The sequence below is a fragment of the Amyelois transitella genome, chromosome 26 (genome assembly GCF_032362555.1).
Source record: "Amyelois transitella isolate CPQ chromosome 26, ilAmyTran1.1, whole genome shotgun sequence".
NCBI lineage: Eukaryota > Metazoa > Arthropoda > Insecta > Lepidoptera > Pyralidae > Amyelois > Amyelois transitella.
In genome coordinates this window covers 5,967,578-5,989,594 of record NC_083529.1, presented here as the reverse complement: position 1 = coordinate 5,989,594, position 22,017 = coordinate 5,967,578, and the positions used below count along the sequence as shown (strand labels likewise).

General features: G+C 35.7%; 3 protein-coding genes across 3 annotated transcripts in view; 1 reads left to right on the top strand and 2 right to left on the bottom strand.

Annotated features, from left to right (window-relative positions):
- The first annotated feature begins 480 nt into the window (after positions 1–480).
- On the top strand, positions 481–16,646 carry LOC106132005 (armadillo repeat-containing protein 6 homolog). The gene is made up of 9 exons (XM_013331303.2): positions 481–741; positions 1,294–1,443; positions 2,655–2,872; positions 7,495–7,651; positions 8,262–8,397; positions 9,343–9,511; positions 13,044–13,137; positions 13,927–14,076; positions 15,091–16,646. Exons 1-9 carry the CDS (start codon positions 625–627, stop codon positions 15,304–15,306), a joined length of 1,407 nt encoding a protein of 468 aa, XP_013186757.2. The 5' UTR covers positions 481–624; the 3' UTR covers positions 15,307–16,646.
- Positions 10,857–12,273, bottom strand: LOC132903446 (tektin-3-like). Its single transcript, XM_060951832.1, has one exon. It carries the CDS (start codon positions 12,122–12,124, stop codon positions 10,883–10,885), a length of 1,242 nt encoding a protein of 413 aa, XP_060807815.1. The 5' UTR covers positions 12,125–12,273; the 3' UTR covers positions 10,857–10,882.
- Positions 16,446–22,017, bottom strand: part of LOC106132007 (structural maintenance of chromosomes protein 5) — a 25,425-nt gene continuing 19,853 nt past the window's right edge. Inside the window, exons 18-20 of the mRNA XM_060951828.1 lie at positions 20,297–20,454; positions 18,673–18,790; positions 16,446–18,051 (exon numbers count right to left, since the gene is read on the bottom strand). Coding sequence (XP_060807811.1) covers positions 17,923–18,051; positions 18,673–18,790; positions 20,297–20,454 — 405 coding nt within the window. The 3' untranslated portion in view covers positions 16,446–17,922. The remainder of the gene's footprint in view (positions 18,052–18,672; positions 18,791–20,296; positions 20,455–22,017) is intronic.

Here is a 22,017-nt window from a genome sequence, read left to right as displayed (position 1 = left end):
CTTTACGGAAAAACATGCGTTTATTTTGATGAAAATAAACTATTTTTAGGACTAAAATTGTAAAAAAGTGAATTTTACCTAACTAAAAATGGTATTACATATAAATACAGTATTGAAATTTGTAATTATCTATTTGTAACAAACAAATTTCATAAGTTCAGAATGTACCTACATTTGTCAATCGATTGTCAGCTGTCTGTCAAAGGCAAAAATTCACGCAGATTATCACAACCTAAATAGAGATACTATGTATCAGATTATTTATTAATCTTCATGGAGAAAGTTAATGAATACTACTTATCTTTTAAAATAGGTTATTTAAATAACACTTTTCAGCATAATAATTTTTTTTATCAAGATACTCAAAAGTGTACAGTACAGAGTGTAATGGTAAGAAGGATACTTTGTGTCAAATATGTGGAACGGATCGTTTATTACATTGACACTGAATTGACATTGACATTCGTTATCTCTCCTCTCTTCACCACACCCCCTCAATTCCTCATCAAACAAATCTCAATCATCCTACTTGTTTTACCGCATGTTTATTTTATTATCGTTTTATCGATATAAAATCAATTTATATAATAAAGAAACCCCGCAGAAGTAAGAAACATATTAAAAATGGTTCTCGTGATAACGCAAGAGACATATGACGAAGTCGTTAAGGAGAATATGGAAGAATTCGAGATGAGTCCCGAAGAAGCTATAAATGAAGCTGTCGCCCAATTTCAAGCTCAAGTAAGCTATTCCAAAAATTTTTTTTTAATGATCTAATTAACTTATCAATCATAAGAATCATTGCCACTTCATGTTGAAATGAAAAAAGAATAGGACCACTCCATGTCTTTCCCAAGAATGTATAGTACATTATAAAGGCGACTAAGGGATATGCTTATAAACATTCTTCCTTTAAGCGATGGGCTAGCAACCTATCACTATTTGAATCTCTATTCTATCATTAAGCCAAACAGCTGAACCTATCTGTCTTATCAAGACTATTGGTTCTATCTACCCTGCATGACATATAGATGTGTTTATATGTATGTTGGTCAGTAATAAACACTTATTAAGATTTATTTCGTCACTTAATAAATCCAATGGTATATATACCTTTGCCCATCCACTTGTTAAAAATCTGTTCTTAAGAATTCATTCAATTCTAGGATTTTCAGACGTCACTACTTCATAAACTCTTTTAATATCTTCCCAATTTAACCACCTATTCGGGGGAGGACAACATCAATAGAGACAATAATCCTACAACTATGCCAAAGTCTCTTAACTTTACAGGGTGTCGACTTGTCAAACATAATCAAGGATTCAGTCTTGACTGCTGATCAAGAGCACCTGGTCTCCGTGACTGTAAACAATTTGAAGGAATTACTGGAACAGTTCTTTTATGATGATGAATTGGTGCTGCAAGAGCTGGATACACTCAAGGTATGTTAATTTATTGATTAGCTTTTGTACCTTGTCTATTTCATTGTTATTCCTTAAGGTCTGACCTGGGCAAAATTTGCGTTCATTGACACTAGTACCAGTGGTACACTCTTCTCTTTTCAGTGCAAAAATAATTTTTCTAATCGGATTATAAATGCTGGAGATTTTCGGTTAAATACATTTAAAAAAAAAATTTGAATTGAGAACCTCCTTCTATTTTGACGTTGGTTAAAAAAATTATGGGACTGGTGTTACAAATTGTTGTCAGTAGTTCCATCGTGAAACAGAATCAACTAGTGACAAGTCAACATTGTTTGCACCTAATTAATTTTCTGTGCGTAATTTCCATAGTGTGAAAAAAAAAAAGAAACTTCCCGCCTTTTTTTCAAATGCTATGCTTGCACACACACTTATTTATCGTGTCCAGAGTTTAATTTCGCCGAAATTATGATTAATGAACATTATTTCGAGATCCATTGTAAATGGAACAACCTAGTGATAAAAAAATATTATCAATAGTTCCAACATGGAACTGTACCATGGTACTAGTGTCAACGTATGAATAATTGAAGAAAATTGAGTTTTCAAGGTTATTTATTACAAACAACCCGTGTTTGAGATTTTAATACAATTATTCACTTTATATAAAAACAGCGAACAGTCTCGACAAGATTTGTAGCGGGAACGATAATTCGGCTCAACCGCCACCAAAGGGAATATCTTCCGCCAGGCTAGGTGTTATGCCTGGGGAATCGCGGCTCCGACGATGTTGTGTCGGAGGTTGTATATATAGCTCCAATCTGTGAAATCTTTGAAATTGCGATTTAGACTCTTCGCTGTTATTGGTTGAGCGCGTCAATTTCTTCGCGATGATTGACAGTAGTTGTTTGATTGGATGTTGTGACGAGTGGCGTAGAGATGTCGCCACAGCTATTATCAATTATTCTTATCAGCCGCATATAAGTACTATTTAAATTGCATCGTTTTTAATTTATGATTTTACACAAATAATTTAAATTTTTCATTCATGTTGCAGTCTTAAAACTTTTGATTCCTCTTTTAGGCGATGGGCCAGCAACCTAGCACTATTTTGAATCTCAATTCTATTGTTAATCCAAACAGCTGAACATAGCCTATCAGTCTTTTCAAGACTATTGTTTCTGTCTACCTCGCAAGGGATATAAACGTGATTATATGTATGTATGTTTCAGTCGGAATGTGTCAAAGATCTAGCACGAAGGATGCGAGCGGCTAAAGACGGCGCTTACGATCTTCTTGTGAAACTCTTGGAACAGAGACTGAATTTGTACCTGGAAAAGGATACTATAGAGAATAAATTGTTTATCCTGGATGTTTTGAAGTCTCTAACTGTGTTGATGGAAACCCAACCAGATCTGCTGGATGATAAGGGGCTGCAGTTGATTAAATGGTAGGTAATTATGTAGAAATGTTATTAAGGCTAGTACCTATACTTGTGATTCCTTTTGGCAATGGGCTGCCAACCTGTCACTATTTGAATCTAAATTTCATCATTAAGCCGTGTAGCGGAACGTGGCCTTTCTTTTTTGATACTGATGGTTCTGTCTATCCCGCCAGGGATATAGACGTGATTATATGTATGTATGTAGAAAAGTTATTAAGGCTAATAAAGTAAGGATTCTTGTTGGAGATAGGCTAGCAACCTGTCACTATTTGAATCTCAATTCTATTATTGAGCCAAACAGCTAAAGTCGCTTCTCAGGCTCTTCTACCTCGTAAGGACTATAGACATCCTTATACATATGTACAGTGGCGTAGCATAGTGGGGGCGGCAGGGGCGGCCCGCCCCGGGCGGCACTTTTACGGGGCGGCAAAATTTAACAATAAATAATAAAAATATTTTGTAAATATTTGAACCATTTTATATTTTTATCGCAACTACAAATTCGGACCGATTGAAAGGAGCTCGGAATTTTTCATTGCTTATTTTGTGACGAATTCGGGGAATCCTTTCTCTTTGAATGATATTTTGTAGCGACTGGCAACAACGTCTATACTGGTTTGTGGGAATTCCCCGTTTATGACTAACAATCAGCGAGAATGACTTCTATTACATATATATTAAGTTCAATATAGCTTATTACACCTACGGGGAAGCCCCTTTAAAGTACGGGGAATTACGTGCTTTGACAATTCAGAGAAAGTTTTATTGATGGATCGTCAGTTGTCCAATTCACATTGTCTCGTATTTTAACTATGTTACGCTTTCTAAATTGTGATTTTTGTGCAAATATACTTATTTGCACAAAAATCACACGTGTAGTGGTGGTGAAATTATTGAACAACTTTTAACTGTGTGAGTATTAAATATTATATTTATCTAATTGTATGTTGGACTATCTGATATGTTTTTCAAACTTTAATTTTTTGAAGTGAAAACTTCTTTAGCGGCGTTGAGCACTTTTTCTGTAATGGGTATAAAATCTTAAACTCGCGTCAGGACACGTGACCCTGATCGAAAAAGCGTAAGACGACACGTGACCTGATGTGGGCAAGCGCAGCGGCGGAGGGCGAGGGGGGCCTGCTGTTATATAGCAACCCAAATCTAAAAAATTACAAAAATCCTGATACTTTTGATACCAGGCCCTATTAAGGGTTAATAAATTTCCAAATATTTACTTAAAAATATTCAAGTTTCTACCTGTTTATTAAGATCGAGTAAAAATTGCTTAGTTTTGTTTACAACTCTAACCTCTAACTTGTACATTTATCATTTAATATTTTTTTATTTTAGCATCAAAAATGAAAAGAGTAAAAGAAAGTGGGGCATCTTACCGTAATAAGAGAAGAGCTAAGTTGGAAAATATTAGAGCAAATGAAGGAGCTTTACTTAAATATGTGAAAAGTGTTATTCCTGAGACGTCAAATTCCTCGTTAGGTTTAAATTCATCACAGACAACTTCAAACTCAGAACAAGCTGAAAAAATACAAGAACTTGACACTGTTCCTAAAGATCAAATTCCAACAACATCTACTGCATTAGTGTCTCCATCTGTATGTCCAGACATGGACATGCATAGTTCCGAAACAGAGATTGATACAACATCAGCATTGTCTCTTATTCAATACCAAAATTTCGACGATATTGGAAAATGGCCTGAACACATAGACGACAATATCCGATTGCATCTCATTCAGCAAGGACAGGAAATTATTCAGCATATTGATACTAATTTTGCTGAAATGTCAACAGTAACACGCTCAGATTCGTGCTCCTTAAAATCAAAAGGAGAGACAAGACGGCTTACTAAGGAATGGTTTTACCGTACATTGACTAACGGCGAAAAAGTTTTACGTACTTGGATGGCTTATTCTCCATCTAAAGCATCATTATTTTGCTTTTGTTGTCGTTTATTTGAGAACGTAAATACACCGAATGGATCTAAATTTTGCTCATCTGATGGATTTAATACTTGGTGGAAATTAAATCCTAAGGTTTCAAGTCACGAATCAAGTGCACTACACATCCAAAATTATTGTAAATGGAAGGAGTTGGAGAGCAGACTTCAAAAAGGACAGACTATTGACAAAAAAGAGCAAGACATAGTGGCAAAAGAAATAAAGAAATGGCAGGAAATTCTTATCAGAATGTTTGATATTATAAGATTCCTTGCCAAACAAAATTTGGCTTTACGTGGACATATAGAAAACGACACCAGTACCAATAGAGGTAACTTTTTAGAATTGGTTAATTTAATTGCAAAATACGATCCTGTACTTCGTGAACATCTTGTAAGGTCTAAAATGTGTGGCAAAATTTCAATCACTTATGTGTCACCACAAATACAAAACGAATTTATTGCCATTTTGGGAGATAATGTTCGCCAACATATCATCGGACAAATAAAAAAGGCTAAGTATTATGCAATTATATTCGACAGCACTCCAGATCTTTCTCATAAAGATCAAACAAGTCAGGTATTAAGATACGTAGTAATTGAAAATCAGGAGGTAAAAGTAATGGAATCTTTTATAGATTTTATTGAAACTAAAGACAAAACTGCTGAAGGAATTTCAAAGATGATTTTGGGCAAGATTCAAGCTGATGGCCTAGATATAAGCAACTGTAGAGGCCAAGCATATGATAATGCTGCTGTTATGGCTGGAAAGTATTCAGGAGTTCAGCAAAGAATTCAAGAAATAAACCCTAAAGCTGAATTCGTACCTTGCTCAAATCATTCTTTAAACCTAGTTTGTTTACACGCTGCCTCAGTTGAGGTGGATTCAGTAACTTTTTTCGGCACTTTAGAACGTTGCTATTCATTTTTTTCCTCATCGACACATCGTTGGGAAGTTCTGATAGCAGCTACAGGCAAAAGCTTAAAAAGGGTTCAAGACACGCGGTGGAGTGCAAGAGGCGATGCCGTAAATATGACATGGCATCATTACAAAGACATTCTCGTCACTTTGGAAAAACTGACAGAGGCAGGTGAAAGCTTAAACACTAGGACAGATGCAGGTGCTTTACTAGTTTCGATGCAGTCATTTTCCTTTCTTTGTTTTTTGGGCCTGTGGCAACCGGTGCTACATGAAGTGAATGATGCACAAAAATATTTACAAACAAGAGGACTTGACATAAGATTGTGCGCTCAGAAAGTAAATGCTTTGCAGATGATATTGACAGAAAAAAGAGAGGAATGGGCAAATGGCGCTGTAGGTTATGCAAAAGATATGTGTGAAGAACTTGGAATTTCCATAAAACCTCTGAGGCGCATAACAAGAAAGCATATTTTTGATGACGGAACTAGAGATGTTAACTTGTCTTGTGAAAATGAGTTGAGACGAAAGCTGTTTTCTTCGTTAGATAGAGTTCTTGTAGAAATTCGTGAGCGTTTTCAACAGCTACAGAATTTAACGGATAAGTTTGCTTATCTAACGCCGGCTATATTATTAGATCCAGACAACACTGAATGTAATCTAGACTACGCATCTGACGAAATTGACGAGCAGGATTTCAAGCTGGAACGACTTCGACTGCGGACTTTCGTTGCTGCTACAGGCAACGAAAATAAATTGATTAATGCAGACTCACTTGAATTATTTAAATTTATTATTAAATCCAAGCTGGAAGATACTCTGCCCAATATTTTAATAATGTTCCGAATATTTTTTACAATTGCCATAAGCAATGCCAGCTGTGAGAGAAGTTTTTCAAAATTGAAATTAATTAAAAATTATTTAAGATCAACAATGAGTACTCTAAGACTAACTAATTTGGCTATTTTGTCTATTGAACAAGAGGTGCGTGATGCGATAGACATTGACGGTGCAATAAAAGACTTTGCTCTTAAAAAAAGTAGACGTATAAATTTTTAATTGAAGACGGAAGTTTTGTTTTTAATTGTAACAAATACTCATATTACTATTCAATAAAAATATAACATTGTAGTATCGTTCTAGTTCTAATTAAAAATTGATTTTATTTAATCTTGTCGATCATCAAGGTGTAATTAATCTTAAGTGATAGGTACCTAAGTTATATCAATGTATCTAAGTGGTTAAAGTAAAAGATTTTTTGTTTAATAAACGTGATTGTAAAACTTAAAAAAACTTTTTTATTTAAAATCTAACCTGTATAATGCAAAATAATGATGACTGTTCTCGCCGAAAAGTTCTCTATAATTAATATATGTAATGTATAGTATACATTAAATTAAAATACCTAAATAAGAGGGCGGCAAAATGGTTTTCCGCCCCGGGCAGCCGACACTCACGCTACGCCACTGCATATGTATGTATGTTATTTGTTGTACGAATTTGTGAAGTTTTTATACCGGTGCCGTGTGGTTCCCGGCACCAATACAAAAAAGAATAGGACCACTCCATCTCTTTCCCATGGATGTCGTAAAAGGCGACCAAGGGATAGGCTTACAAACTTAAGATTCTTTTTTATTAAGCCAAATAGCTGAACGTGGCCATTCAGTCTTTTCAAGACTGTTTGCTCTGTCTACCCCGCAAGGGATATAGACGTGACCATATGTATGTATGTATGTTTATACCTTTGTTCGATAGTGCCCTGGACACTATAGTAGACCCGGACATCCTGGTGGGAACATTGAGATGGACGGCGACATGCTGCATCAAACATGAAATGAACAGGCAGAAGATATTCGGCAAAAAAATCGCGGACAATTTGAAATCTTTCATTGACAATAGGAAAAATTTCACTGTAAGTTTTTATTTATATTTAGCCGATTGTAAAGAAAGGATGTTCTGTTTTATGTTTCTATTAAATACGCAATGGATGGAAATTTATGTTTATTAGCTGTCCTGGAAAACGTTGTTTTGCCATATAAATAATTATTAAGTAATTTCTAGTTAAAAAAATGTTAAGTATGGACAACCCTTTTCACTAAAGGGTATGAAAAATAGATGTTGGCCGATTCTCAGACCTACGCTCACAATGCTCACAAAATTTCATGAGAATCGGTCAAGCCGTGTCGGAGGAGTACGGGAATGAACAGTTTGACACGAGAATTTTATATCTATACTAATATTATAAAGCTGAAGAGTTTGTTTGTTTGAACGCGTTAATCTCAGGAACTACTGGTTCCAATCGAAAAAATATTTTTGTGTTGATTAGACCATTTATCAAGGAAGACTTTAGGCTATATAACATTACGCTTCAATTTTAAGGAGCGAAGAAATAATGGAAAATGTGAAAAAATGGGGAAATTATTCATCCTTGAGGGCTTTAATGATGCCCAAAATAACTATTCCACGCGCCCAGCTAGTATAAGATAAAGGAGAATAAATTTGAATGACTTGACCTTTTTCAGTTGACAAGCGCATGCATGCAGGTCGTGCGAAATCTGATCTTGGACGATGACATTAGAGTCGAATTTGGCAAAGCACACGACCACGCCAAAGAGTTGGCTATGAAACTGCTGATTCCATTGACGGAAATGTTGAAACGTAAGTTATACAGGGTGTCTGGTAAATCGCGTAACATATTGAATAGGGGCACTCATTATTTGATTCTCGTTCCAAATAATATAAAAAATAAAATATAAAAGCTAAAATATTACGTATTTATCCGATATTCAAATTCAAAACTTTTATTCATTATTATGGGGAATTTCAACATATAATAACTGTCATAAGTATCTTTTGTTATCACAATCTTGTTTGACGTAAAATAAATTACTTAAAACTAAGTTTACTGCCGCTTCCAAAGCGTCAGTGCAGAAGAAGCGGTAACAAACCGTACTGCAGCGTTTTCTTCAATAACTTCAACTTCACAATTATCCAATATACTGGCAAGAGTAGAAGAGGAAAGGCTTAGATGGGTTGGTCATGTGGATTACTTAATTCAAATAATGACAGGTTGCTAGCCCATCGCCTAAAAGAAGAATCCCCAAGTTTATAAGCCCGGTATAAAGGGTCAGGTCAAAAGTACCCGAAACCGCCGAGCTTGCATGAAGAGAGTTATGAATGTGGATGAAGCAAAGGAAGTATGCAGGGATCGTGGCAAGTGGAAAGAGGTAGTCTCTGCCTACCCCTCCGGGTAAGAGGCGTGATTTTATGTATTTTTATAAGCCCATTTAAAATAAATAAATAAATATATACGGGACAAATTACACTGATTGAGTTAGCCTCGAAGTAAGTTCGAAACTTGTGTTACGAGATACCAACTCAACGATACTATATTTTATAATAAATACTTATATAGATAAACATCCAAGACCCAGGACAATCAGAAAAAGTTCTTTTCTCATCATGCCTTGACCGGGATTCGAACCCGGGACCTCCGGTGTCACAGACAAGCGTACTACCGCTGAACCACAGAGTCCGTCAAATTTGTATATATTCTTCATTTTAATGTTATAAACTAACAACAACAATTTGTATCCATTACAGAAAGCAGAGAAGCGAACGAGACTTTAGAAATAATAAAGACCATCACTCCTCTGCTAGTGCGTCACGAATTATGCGCATTGTGCGCGGAACGAGGCGTGGGCGAAGCTTTGATCTCAATCATGAATGACCACTACCAGTGTGTCGCTTTGTTACAACAAGTTCTTAAACTGTGAGTTTTGTGTTTATGTGAAATATATAATATACATACATACATATAATCACGTCTATATCCCTTGCGGGGTAGACAGAGCCAACAGTCTTGAAAAGACTGAATGGTCACGTTCAGCTATTTGGCTTTAAAATAGAATTGAGATTCAAATAGTGACAGGTTGCTAGCCCATCGCCTAAAAGAAGAATCCAAAGTATGTATATAAGCCTATCCCTTAGTCGCCTTTTACGACATCCATGGGAAAGAGGTGGAGTGGTCCTATTATTTTTTCTTTTGTTGCCGGGAACCACACAGCACGAAATATGTATATAATCTTTATTTAAAACTTTATTGCACAAAAAAATGTACAAAAGGCGGACTTAATGCCGTTTGGCATTCTCTACCAGTCTACCAACTGACCGAACAGAAAATGTTTAAGTTGGTGCGATAAAGTGCACAGGCATACTGCATAATATACATTACAACATACACAATAATAGGATATACACTTAAAATGATCAAAAAAACTGCAGATTAAGACTTTGTTCCCTTGATTATTTGAGGCAGTAAAAGTACCCTATGTTACTAATATAGATCTAATTAACATTCGAGAAAAAATCTTTTATCCATTCAAAAAATTTCATCGAAATTGTTCGAGAAGATTTATAAAAAATTCTCCTAAAAATGTCATGTATAAAGACGACAATAACAGTGAAGGTAGAATCTGTATCAATTACGAATATCAGTCATCGAGAACCACCGCTAGTGTTGCCGTGTAACAATATGCTATTAAAATGTAAGTCTAGTATAAAATAAATAGAATACCGAATAAACGGACGGATATGTAGGTTAAGACTATATTATTCCCGAAAAAATCGAGTGGACTTAAAAATTATTGGAAGTGAAGGAAGCATGACTTCAGTTAATACCTTTATTTCAAAAAGTAACTACAAACTAAGATAAACCTATGATTTCTTATGTTTATTTATTCTATCAGTTTCTTATGTCGCAAAGTCGGCGGAGGTTCAAAAAAGCACAGAAACACTACAGTGTCACTCAATAAATGTTAGTTTCGTAATGGATATAATGTAAATGTGGTGCCGTGTGGTTCCCGGCACCATTACAAAAAAGAATAGGACCACTCCATCTCTTTCACACGGATGTCGTAAAAGGCGACTAAGGGATAGGCTTATAAACTTGGGATTCCTCTTTTAGGCGATGGGCTAGCAACCTGTCACTATTTGAATCTCAATTCTATCACTAAGCCAAACAGCTGAACGTGGCCTATCAGTCTTTTCAAGACTGGTGGCTCTGTCTACCCCGCTAGGGATATAGACGTGATCATATGTATGTATGTATGTATAATGTAAATATACTTTCAAAGTGCGCCGTCTAAAAGCCACACAGCTTCTCGGCAGACTGAAAATGCGATCGCAAAAACAGACATCTCTCGTTGTCCAAATATATCGTCTTCTTCTTCACCATTATTTCATTCTCCAGTAGCGATCTTTCATGTATCAAATCCGCCCTTAATTTCTCCGTTTCCAGGGACCTTTTCTGTAACAAACTCATGCTGTCATTCAAATCCCTTACTTCATCTAAAAGACCGATCAAAGATCCCTCTCTACAATTCTCAACGTTGGGCCTGATGTTTTTAGTGTTCAGTCTCGTTTGAGCCACTTGTATCCGTTGCGATACCTTCATCATTTCATCGTGTAATGTCTCCAATAAATTCTCAGTCTCGACTATTTTGTTCAGCGTCAATCTCAGCTGATTCTCCAAATCTGTTTTAACTTGTTCAGTTCTAGCTATTCGCTTTGTCAAAGCTTCGTTCACTTTTACATCTTGTGATCTCAAATCTCTTGCGCTATTTATCAGTATAGCCTCTACTTTGCTTCTCAGTGCTTTAGACTTATCTATAGCAGATTTGAATTGTAGTAATGCGTTAACCGTGTATTGTTCCCACGAAGGTACATCCGATTGTCCTTCAGATAATCTTGTAGCTCCGGCGATATCTTTAACTTGTTCAGATTTAGTCTTCAACTCTACATTAGCCGTTTCATATTTGAAAGCTAGATATTTATTACTCCAATCTGATTCTAAAGCAGTCTTCGCTGCTACGTTCATTTTCATTTGATTTTCAATATCTCTAAGCATTTCATTGTGTAATTTTTTTATGTTTTCAATTAATGCTGATTCCGTAAATAATTCCTCTTGCGGCTCATCGTATATCAGATCTGATTGCATTCTATTCCTTCTCATGTCTAAGCATTCTTCCGTAATGTATTCGGGTATTTTCAAGGTGTCCATTGCATTTTTAACTTGCTGTCTTAGCGCTTCTAAAACATCAATTTCTGCGTCTATATCTTTTATAGCTCTTTCTAATTCATCTTTCCAATAATTTATATGTCTGGCTCTGTGATTTAATTGATCAGTGGTGTCACTATAATCATCACAAGATGTTTGATTCACTTTAACTATGCAGTTTTTGGTTATAGATGTGTTATCATCTGTGATACCTATTATATCTCCTTTCAAAACTCTTTGGTTATGTTCATGCCATTTTTGCATTGTAGATAATCCGTAATTTCTATCGCCGAAAGAAAGCTGTTCTCCTTTTTCAGCCGATGTCATTATTGTTTGGTATTTATTCTTTTATGTATTTATAAAATTCACTTTAAACTTTGCAGAACACTATTAAAATTAGAAACGATAACGCAATTTAGAAGAAGTGAGTTTAAATAATAGCTTCCTTTTAGGTAGTGAGTAGGAATAAAACAAATATGTCCCCTTCAATTCTATTGATCTAATATGCTCTAATACTTCGTGGTAACCATAGAAACTTTTTGATGCGTCAATGAGCTTTTCTGTTTGTCTAAAAATAGGTCGAATTACATATTTATTTATTTGACGGCCTCTGTGGTGCGGCGGTAGTGCGCTTGTATGTGACACCGGAGGTCCCGGGTTCGAATCCCGGCCAGGGCATTATGAGAAACGAAGTTTTTCTAATTGGCCTGGGTCGTGGATGTTTATCTATATAAAATATATATTAGTATCGTTGAGTTACTATCTCGTAACACAAGTGTGAAACTTACTTCGAGGCTAACTCAATCTGTGTAATTCATCCACTATTTATTTAATTAGTACAAATAGATTTACACCCATATATTACGGTGTAATTTTTCTGACAGATTAGATTAGATAGTAACATACATACTTAACTTGTGCCGTGTTATTTCCGGCACTTAAGAATAGTACCACTCCATATATTTCCCTTGGATGTCGTAAAAGGCGAGTAAGGGATAGGCTTACAAACATGGGATTCTTTTTAAGGCGATGGGCTAGAAACCTGTCACTATTTGAATCTCAATTCCATCATAAAGCCATACAGCTGAACGTGGCCTTTCAGTCTTTTCAAGACTGTTGGCTCTTGTCTGCCTCGCAAGGCATATAGACGTGATTATACTTACTCCTTTTTTTTATTGGTGCCGGGAACTACACGGCACGTGTTTAATATCTGTAGTACCTATTTAAAATGTTTTTTTTTCTTCAGAATAACAGCTCTGGCTGGCAACGACGATGTCAAAAGGCAGCTGATGATGACCGGTATAGCTCCTATGGTGGTCATGGCTATGCACAGATATACTGTAAGTTTAATTAGAATTTAAATTGATTAAACATACATACATACATATGGTCACGTCTATATCCCTTGCGGGGTAGACAGAGCCAACAGTCTTGAAAAGATGAATGGCCACGTCAGCTATTTGGCTTAATGATAAAATTGTGATTCAAATAGTGACAGGTTGTTAGCCCATCGCCTAAAAGAAGAATCCCAAGTTTGTAAGCCTATCTCTTAGTCGTCTTAAACGACATCCATGTGAAAGAGATGGAGTCGTCCTATTCTTTTTTTCTATTAGTGCCGGGAACCACACGGCACATTTTATTTAGTTTACACAAGGTATAATTAAATTTACTTCAAGGTATAATTTAACTTCGAATCTTTCTCAATCTGTATAATTTTTCCCATATATACATATTTATTTATAATTTATTTTTATATTTATTTATAATGTGCCGTGTGGTTCCCGGCACCAATACAAAAAAGAAAAGGACCACTCCATCTCTTTCCCATGGATGTCGTAAAAGGCGACTAAGGGATAGGCTTACAAACTTGGAATTCTTTTTTAGGCGATGGGCGAGCAACCTGTCACTATTTGAATCTCAATTCTATCATTAAGCCAAATAGCTGACCGTGGCCATTCAGTCTTTTCAAGACTGTTGGCTCTGTCTACCCCGCAAGGGATATAGACGTGACCATATGTATGTATGTATAATATAACTTCGAGGCTATCTCAATCTGTGTAATTTGTCCCATATATATATTTATTTATTTTTATATTTATTTATAATTTATTTATTTCCATCGTTTTCAGAGTAACGCCCAAATCGCCGCGTTGTCATTGAAATGCATCTCTGTGTTGTGTCTGCGCGAGCCGGCGCACAGCGCGTTGTTCTTTGACACTGGAGCGCCAGAGTTCGTGGTCAAATGCATGACCTTACACCCGGATGATCCTAGTGTGCAGGTAAGATAGATATAGTTATTGATTTTTTCATATAATACATACATACATATGGTCACGTCTTTATCCCTTACTTACGGGGTAGACAGAGCCGGGTGAAGGCCCGGGGGGGTTATCCGTAAAAAGGATTTCCCCTGCAACCATGACTCGTTTCTGATTTAGCTACATTATTTGGATTAGATACAATGGAAAATAATAAATAGAAAATCTGTTTCCACCAATAAAAGTCAATCTCAACATACATGCATATAATCACGTCTATATACCTTGCGGGGTAGACAGAGCCAACAGTCTTGAAAAGACTGATAGGCCACGTTCAGCTGTTTGGCTTGATGATAGAATTGAGATTCAAATAGTGACGGGTTGCTAGCCCATCGCCTAAAAGAAGAATCCCAAGTTTATTTTTTTCATATAATCTTAATCTTATTGTTACATGAAGGGATAACCTTGCGGGGTAGACAGAGGCAGCGGTCTTAATAGTCTGACGGGCTAAGTTCAGCTGTTAGGCTTAATGATAGAATTGAGATTCAAATAGGGACAGGTTGCTAGCCCATCGCCTGTAAGAAGAATTCCAAGTTTATTTCTGAATCGCCTTTTACGACATCCATGGGAAAGAGATGGAGTGGTCCCATTCTTTTTTATATTGGTGCCGGAAATAAATATATACGGGACAGATTCGAAAAAAATTCGAGACTTGTGTTACGAGATACTTACACAACGATACTATATTATATAATATGTCTATATAAGTATTTAACTTATAATAGATATACATTCGAGACCCAGCCCAAAGAAAGTCCCTGACAAGCCCTGGCCGGGATTTGAACCCGGGTACTCCGGTGTCACAGACAAGTGCACTATCGCTGTGCTGTGATTTTTACATATTAATCTCTTGTTTTTTTAATGTATTCATCTCTTTTTTCGTGGCAAGTGGAAAAAGGTAGTCTCTGCCTACCCCTCCGGGAAAGAGGCGTGATTTTATGTATGTATGTATGTATCTCTTTTTTTTTCTTTCAGAAAAACGCCTGCTGGGCTATACGCAACATGGTAGCGCGTTATCGCGATCAAAACAGCCAATTTCACAAATTAGGCGTCGAAGAGCTTCTGAACAATGCGTACGCGCAGTTCGAGAAGCAATTCGGGTTTGACATCAAGTCGGCCCTCAGAGATTTGGAGTGTGACGTCAAGCTGGAGGAGCAGTGGAGGGGGACCAACGCTGAGATTGAGAAATAGAGAACCTCCTTTTTTATATCGGAGGTTAAAGGTTTTTTTAGTATCAATTGTTGAAAGGACTTCCCTTATCTCTCCCATATATATACTGTTTTAGATACTAAATTATGTAAAATGTTTATATTGTTGCTAGTTGCGACATGGATATAAAAGAATATTATCACTTACTGTTTGGGAGGTTTAAAATCTGCTCTCTCAGAGATTTACAGTGTGATGTCGGATCGGTGGAGAGAAACTGGGGCACAGAGATTGAGAATTAAGAACCTCTCTTTTTGCTGCGTAGGTTGAGAGTTTGCCACTTATCTTTTCCAAAAGCACAATCTTAAACATTTCTCAAACATACGAAAAAGTGCTTGCCATGCAATAACATTCCTTATTAACTAATAATAATGACGAAAATAACTTTTACAAAATGAACTAGTTTTTGAAAAGACTTGATAAATATGCATGAAAAAATTGAGCTTTTTATTTACTTATTTAAACTTCATTACACAAAAACAAATGTATAGCAAAATTGGCGGACTTAATGCTAGAAGCATTATCTACCAGTCAACCATTTTAGTGGTTTTAAGTATAAATTCGGCTAAATAAATGCCAATATTGTGCTGAAAGATAATGGGGATAGAAGAAAGGCATTAAGTTACGTATTTTTACCAACCTTAAAATATCTTTAATTATTTCCCAATGACCTTTAAGGAATTATTAATAGTACTAACTACTATATCTAGTAACATGTTTAACTTGATGTTATAAATGTGGTAGAATACATATATATAGTCATATAGTCATACTGTTAAAATTGTTCTCAGTGTTTTAGGTGTTGAATAACCTGTTCTTAAATAGGTATATTTGGTGTTACAATAGCTATATGTAATAACTGAATGGAAATAACCTTTTAACTCATGTCCCTATGGTTGCGAACGAGGATTATTACTTCTCCTTTGACAACTGACTGTATAACAGATTCTCAGTTGACAACTGGATAATGTTGACTGAATTTATAGCCATGATCACATTGGATATTGAAATTACTGAAGAAATATCACAAAATTAAGATCTTTTTCTTTCCTTTCATTACGAAAAGTGTGAAAGGGGCGGTTAGAAAGGTTACACACATACTTAATTAACTGTTTGAACGAATCTTACATTTAGATTTGATGTTGAATTTAGTGTATTATTTTGTGTTTTGCGCAAAAAGTTTTTTTTTTGTAAGTAGGTACAAATTTCAATGAGTTCAAACTGGTCGTAGCATTAATTTATATTAAAAATTTTTGCAATGCTTTATTAAAAGACGTTTTTGTATAAAAATATTTATTGATTGAAATAAATTATTTCAAATCTCACATTTTGTTTCATTAATTACAAATATTATAAAGAATCAACATTAATCATATGAATATGACATCACAATTTAAAAGTTACATTATAAAATGCAAGAGGCAGATAATATTAACAGCTAAGAATATTCACAAACTTAAAAAAAAAAACAGCAATTTTAATACACAGCTTATTTTACACTGTTCGGAATAAAATCAAAATATTTTCTGAAGTTGAAAATGATTCCAAAAATATACCGCTTTTCAAGCTCGTGTAGTTATAATTACAATTAATTTTTAAACATTTACAAATTGCTGTTACTATCAGGTAATAAGATTTTACCACGATTATTATCAATTTCTTTGTAAAGAGTAATTGCACCAGTAAGCAATTTTTCAAATCTATACTACATATATAAAACTCATTATTATTGACTGACTGACCGACTACTCAAACTAGAAACTTGAAATTTGGCATGTAGGTTAAGTACTAAGAGAGGATTTCCCGAAGTTCCCGCGGGAATTGGGAATAAATCGAATTTTTCATAGACGCGCCGCCCTCTGGTACCACATTAAATTTAAGACAATCTTTTAGGTATGCTTGTAAGTACATATAAAAAAAAATGTTTTTATCTCACAACATAAGCAACATACAAACGAATTGAAAATAACAAAAAAAAAAACGGAAGCTTAAAAACTAATGTCAATAATAATTTGTACCTTATTTGGTGTGAATGTCTTCCAAGTAACAAAAGATCTTTATATGCAGTAGTTTGTATCCGAGGTAACCCCAGTTTTAATCAAGTTTTTGTTTAAACCAACTGAAAAACCACTGTTTTATTTTTTAATTTTGGACGAAAACAAATTAAATTGTTTCTCAACTTAATGTGATAAGTTTTTTTTCACGCCCTGTTCACATGTAGCAAAAAAAAGTGTTTAATGAGTAAATAATTTAAGTTAATGGCTACAATTTTAATTCAAAGACAACGACAAAACAACACGGGGCCTAACATAATTTAAAACGATAAAAATCGTAATTAAAATTATTATAATAATAAAAAGTACCATTTAGGTACACACTTGTTAAAAAAAATACACATAATTATTGAGTAATTTACATAATTAACAATTACATTGTGAAGTTCTTATATCATAATGACAGCCAAAAACAAAACAATCACATAATAACTACATTCACTAGTTCCCTGCACTCCACAAAAATTTGTAATAATTCCACTATAACATTTTCCATCTTGTCTAAAGTGACCTATAGCATAATTATTTAGAGTCAATGACCACACTACTACATTTGGTAGTTCCGTGCGTTCTCCAAAAAGTTGTGATACTTCCATTTCCTGTAATTCATAATCTCTTTTCCGTTCATAATAGTGTGCACCATTATTTTGGAGTTGTATTCCAAATTTGTGAGCAACTGAAAAAAACAAAATAAAGCCGATATATCCTATTGTATTATGCTTGAAGATATAATTTAAAGTGTATCTAAGATAGTTTCTTCAATATTAATATCATATATGTGTAATTATATATTATACTAGAGGCCGTCCGCATGAAAACCCTATCAATCCTGACGTACAAACTTTCGCATTTATAATATTAGTAGGATATCTTATCTGTTTACATTTACAATTATTTTGATTAATTGACAAGTAAACATGACATGACATTGACAGTTTAGTACAGTTTTTAGTAAGATAGGGCTCCTCCGTTAAGTGGTAAAACCTGTTATATTCTTGCCATTAAAAAAATCCAAAAAAAAATTAGAAAAGAACAGTTCCATATCTTTCCCATGGATGTCGTACAAGCCTACTAAGGGATAGGCATATAAACTTGGGTTTCCTATTATAGGCGATGGGCTAACGACCTGTCACTATTTGAATCTCAATTCCATCATTAAGCTAACCGTGGCCTATCAGTATTTTCGAGACTGTTGGCACTGTACACCCCGCGTGGAATATAGTCGTGACTATATGTATGTATGGACAATTTTTCCAACATTGAACCAGCTCCTAAAATGGAGGAAAATACAACTTACCTTCGGTGTCAGGAGGAAATACTGAGCATTTTCGCACTCCGTAGTAACTTCGACGAGCAACTGAAACATCTTGCGTTCATTAATAGGGTCCATTCCTTGATTGATCTCGTCCACGCATCTGTGAACAAAAATAAATAAATACATACGGGACAGAGAAAGAGTGGCTGTATGAAGCAGCACTATGCTTTGGCAATTCCAGAAGAAGTCTGCGGTGCGATCTTCTTGATTCATAAATAAAAAGTGATATTATTTGTACTAACTTGCAGTTTTATTTATTCGCACAACACATTAGAACAATATTTTACTGACATAGACAAGAAGCAACCATTTTTGACGAAGTAAAAATAAAATATATGAACTTAAGTGTTACCAACTTAATTCACTCAATATAAATAAAAATGACATTGCAATATTGGCAACAGCTCTACTACAATCAACATTTATCTATATACAATATAAGAATAGGATCACTCCATCTCTTTCCCATGGAAGTCGTAAAAGGCACTAAGGGATAGGCTTACAAACTCGGGATTCTTCTTTAGGCGATGGTCTAGCAACCTATCACTACTTGAATCTCAATTCTATCATTAAGCCAACGTAGCTGAACGTGGCCATATAGTCTTTTGAAGACTCTTGGCTCTGTCTACCCCGCAAGATACAGACTTGACCATATATATGTATGTTCTATAGACCGTCAAATAAACCATTTATCGAGGAAGGCTGCTATAAGCATCACGCTGCAACAATCAGGAACCAAGAAAAAAAAAAAACAAAAAAAAAAAAAAAACGGGAAAATTATTCATCTTTGAGTGCTTCAATGATGCCCAAAATAACCATGCGGACATAGTCGCGGGCCCGGCTAGATGTTGTTTCAAAAGCAATATTAGTTCTACATTCATTCATGTTTTTTAATGTAGACAATGTGCATTCGTCCACTATTTATACATATGTAAGAGATTTATATCTGTAAATTGACGTCTGATGAAAATGCTCCAGTGTAGTTTGTTCCGCCGCTTCTTCTACACATGCGCTTTGGAAGCGGTGGTAGTCATAATTAGATTTAAGTGATGCGACGTCAACAAGTGATACTTTGTATCCAATTTTGAAAATAAATCTATTCTAACAGCTCGCCGTCACCCGTATTACCTGAAGGGCACCGTAGCGCGCCGCTGCAAAAGCCTATTATAGAAAGTGAAAGAAATAAAAAGTTTTGCTAAATCTAACTGAGTAATCCCACGATGTGGTTCCCGGCACCGATACAAAAAAGAATAGGACCACTTCATCTCTTTCCCATGGATGTCGTAAAATGCGATTAAGGGATAAATTTACAAACTTGAGATTCTTCTTTTAGGTGATGGGCTAGCAACCTGTCGCTATTCGAATCTCAATTCTATTATTAAGCCAAACAGCTGAGTGTGGCCTATCAGTCTTTTCAAGACTGTTGTCCCTGTCTACCCCGCAAGGGATACAGACGTGACCGTATGTATGTAATCCCACGATGTATTACCTGAACGGCACCTTGGCACGCCGCCAAATAGCTGAGCGTGGCCTTTCAGTCTTATCAAGACTGTCGACTCTGTCTACCCGGCAAGGGATATATGTATATAATCCCACTATATGTTACCTGAAGGGCACCTTAGCACGCCGCTGGAGCGCCAGCAGATAAGCGGCGGTGCTGAGCGCTCGCTCGCCGCCCGACTGGGCGTGTCTGCTTAGAGCCGACAGACGCTCGTCCGCTCGGAACCTGACCAGGATCGCGACGCCGTACTTGTCGAAATCCTCCTGTTGATTCACCATGATGTGACTGAGCGTTTGACAACCAACATACGTATATTATCTACTAGCTGTTGCCCGCGACTTCGTCCGCGTTAATTTCGAGTTGAATCTTAATCATACAGTCAGATAATCTTAATAATAACACAACTCCCATCAAATTCAAACTTAATTTGAAAAAGTCTGAAGACCATTGGGGTATGTCTGTTAGTATCATAAGTCAAATCATAGACATTATTTAGTTTTTATGTATGTATATTGTTTATCTATTGTATTTTTTATGTATGTATATTATAATTATTTTATTTTATATTTTGTGTAGGTATAAATATGTTTGTTTAGTTTAACCCCACATGAAGTTCTCTGTAAGACCCAATGGTTGACTGGTAGATAATGCTTATAGCATTAAGTCCGCCAATTGTGCTATACATTTGTATCTTGTGCAATGAAGTTTAAATAAATAAATAAATATATAGGGTCAAATTCAAATTCAAAATTTTTATTCATTATTACAGGATACTATATATCGCTTAATAATTGTCAAAACGTATGGTTTAACAACATTGGTTGACGTCAAATAAATTACTTAAAAACTAAGTTTACTGCCGCTGCCAAGGCGTCAGTGCAGAAGAAGCGGTAACAAACTGCACTGCAGCATTTTCTTCAACAACGTCAACTTTACACGGTCACGGGTCACGTCTATATCGCTTGCGGGGTGGACAGAGACAACAGTCTTGAAAATACGGATAAGTTACGCTCAGCTATTTGGCTTAACCCTTCTTTGCATGATGATGGAAATTTCAATCATAACATTTAGTGAAGAAAAAAAGGTACTAAAAACTGATTTGACTGATCATTTGAAAACCAACATACATACATAGGGTCACACAGAAAATAATATTAATTCACCCTCTCGACGACCGTTCGTTATGTTATTCTTAGCGCACTGACATGTAATATTAACTAAAATGTATATAATGGCTCGCGCCTAAAGTGTGACGCGAGGTCAGCGAAATATGTACGGTGGTAAGACCTTACAGAGGTCGAGTCGGTGATGAGGTTCTAAATGCGTGATGCGCATTAGACACAGGTTCGAATCCAATTTCGGCCACTCAGTTGGAGAGGTCGAGTCGGTGATGTGGCTCATAAATGTGTGATGCGCATTAAAGGCACAGGTTCGAATCTCACCTCGAACATATATCAATGAATTTTGGTTCCGAGCACCAATAAAAACAATAAGGGATAGGTTTATAAACTTAGGATTTCTCTTTTAGGCGATGGGCTAGCAACCTGTCACTATTTGAATCTCAGTTCTATCATTAAGCCAAATAGCTGACCGTGGCCATTCAGTCTTTTCAAGACTGTTGGCTCTGTCTACCCCGCAAGTGATATAGACGTGACCATATGTATGTATGTATGTATAAAAACAATAATAAAGGGACCACTCCACCTCGGTCCCATGGATGTCGTTAAAGGCGACTAAAGGATAGGCTTATAAACTTAAAATTCTTTTAGGCGGTGTGCTAGCAACCTGTCACTATTTGAATCTCAATTCTATCTTAAAGCCAAATA

Excerpts from the sequence above, each read along its gene's own strand:
- LOC132903446 (XM_060951832.1), bottom strand. The coding sequence starts at position 12,124 with ATGACATCGGCTGAAAAAGGAGAACAGCTTTCTTTCGGCGATAGAAAT.
- LOC106132005 (XM_013331303.2), top strand. The coding sequence starts at position 625 with ATGGTTCTCGTGATAACGCAAGAGACATATGACGAAGTCGTTAAGGAG. Across the intron at positions 7,652-8,261 it reads ACAATAGGAAAAATTTCACT|TTGACAAGCGCATGCATGCA; the intron begins GTAAGTTTTTAT and ends GACCTTTTTCAG. Across the intron at positions 13,138-13,926 it reads TGGCTATGCACAGATATACT|AGTAACGCCCAAATCGCCGC; the intron begins GTAAGTTTAATT and ends CATCGTTTTCAG.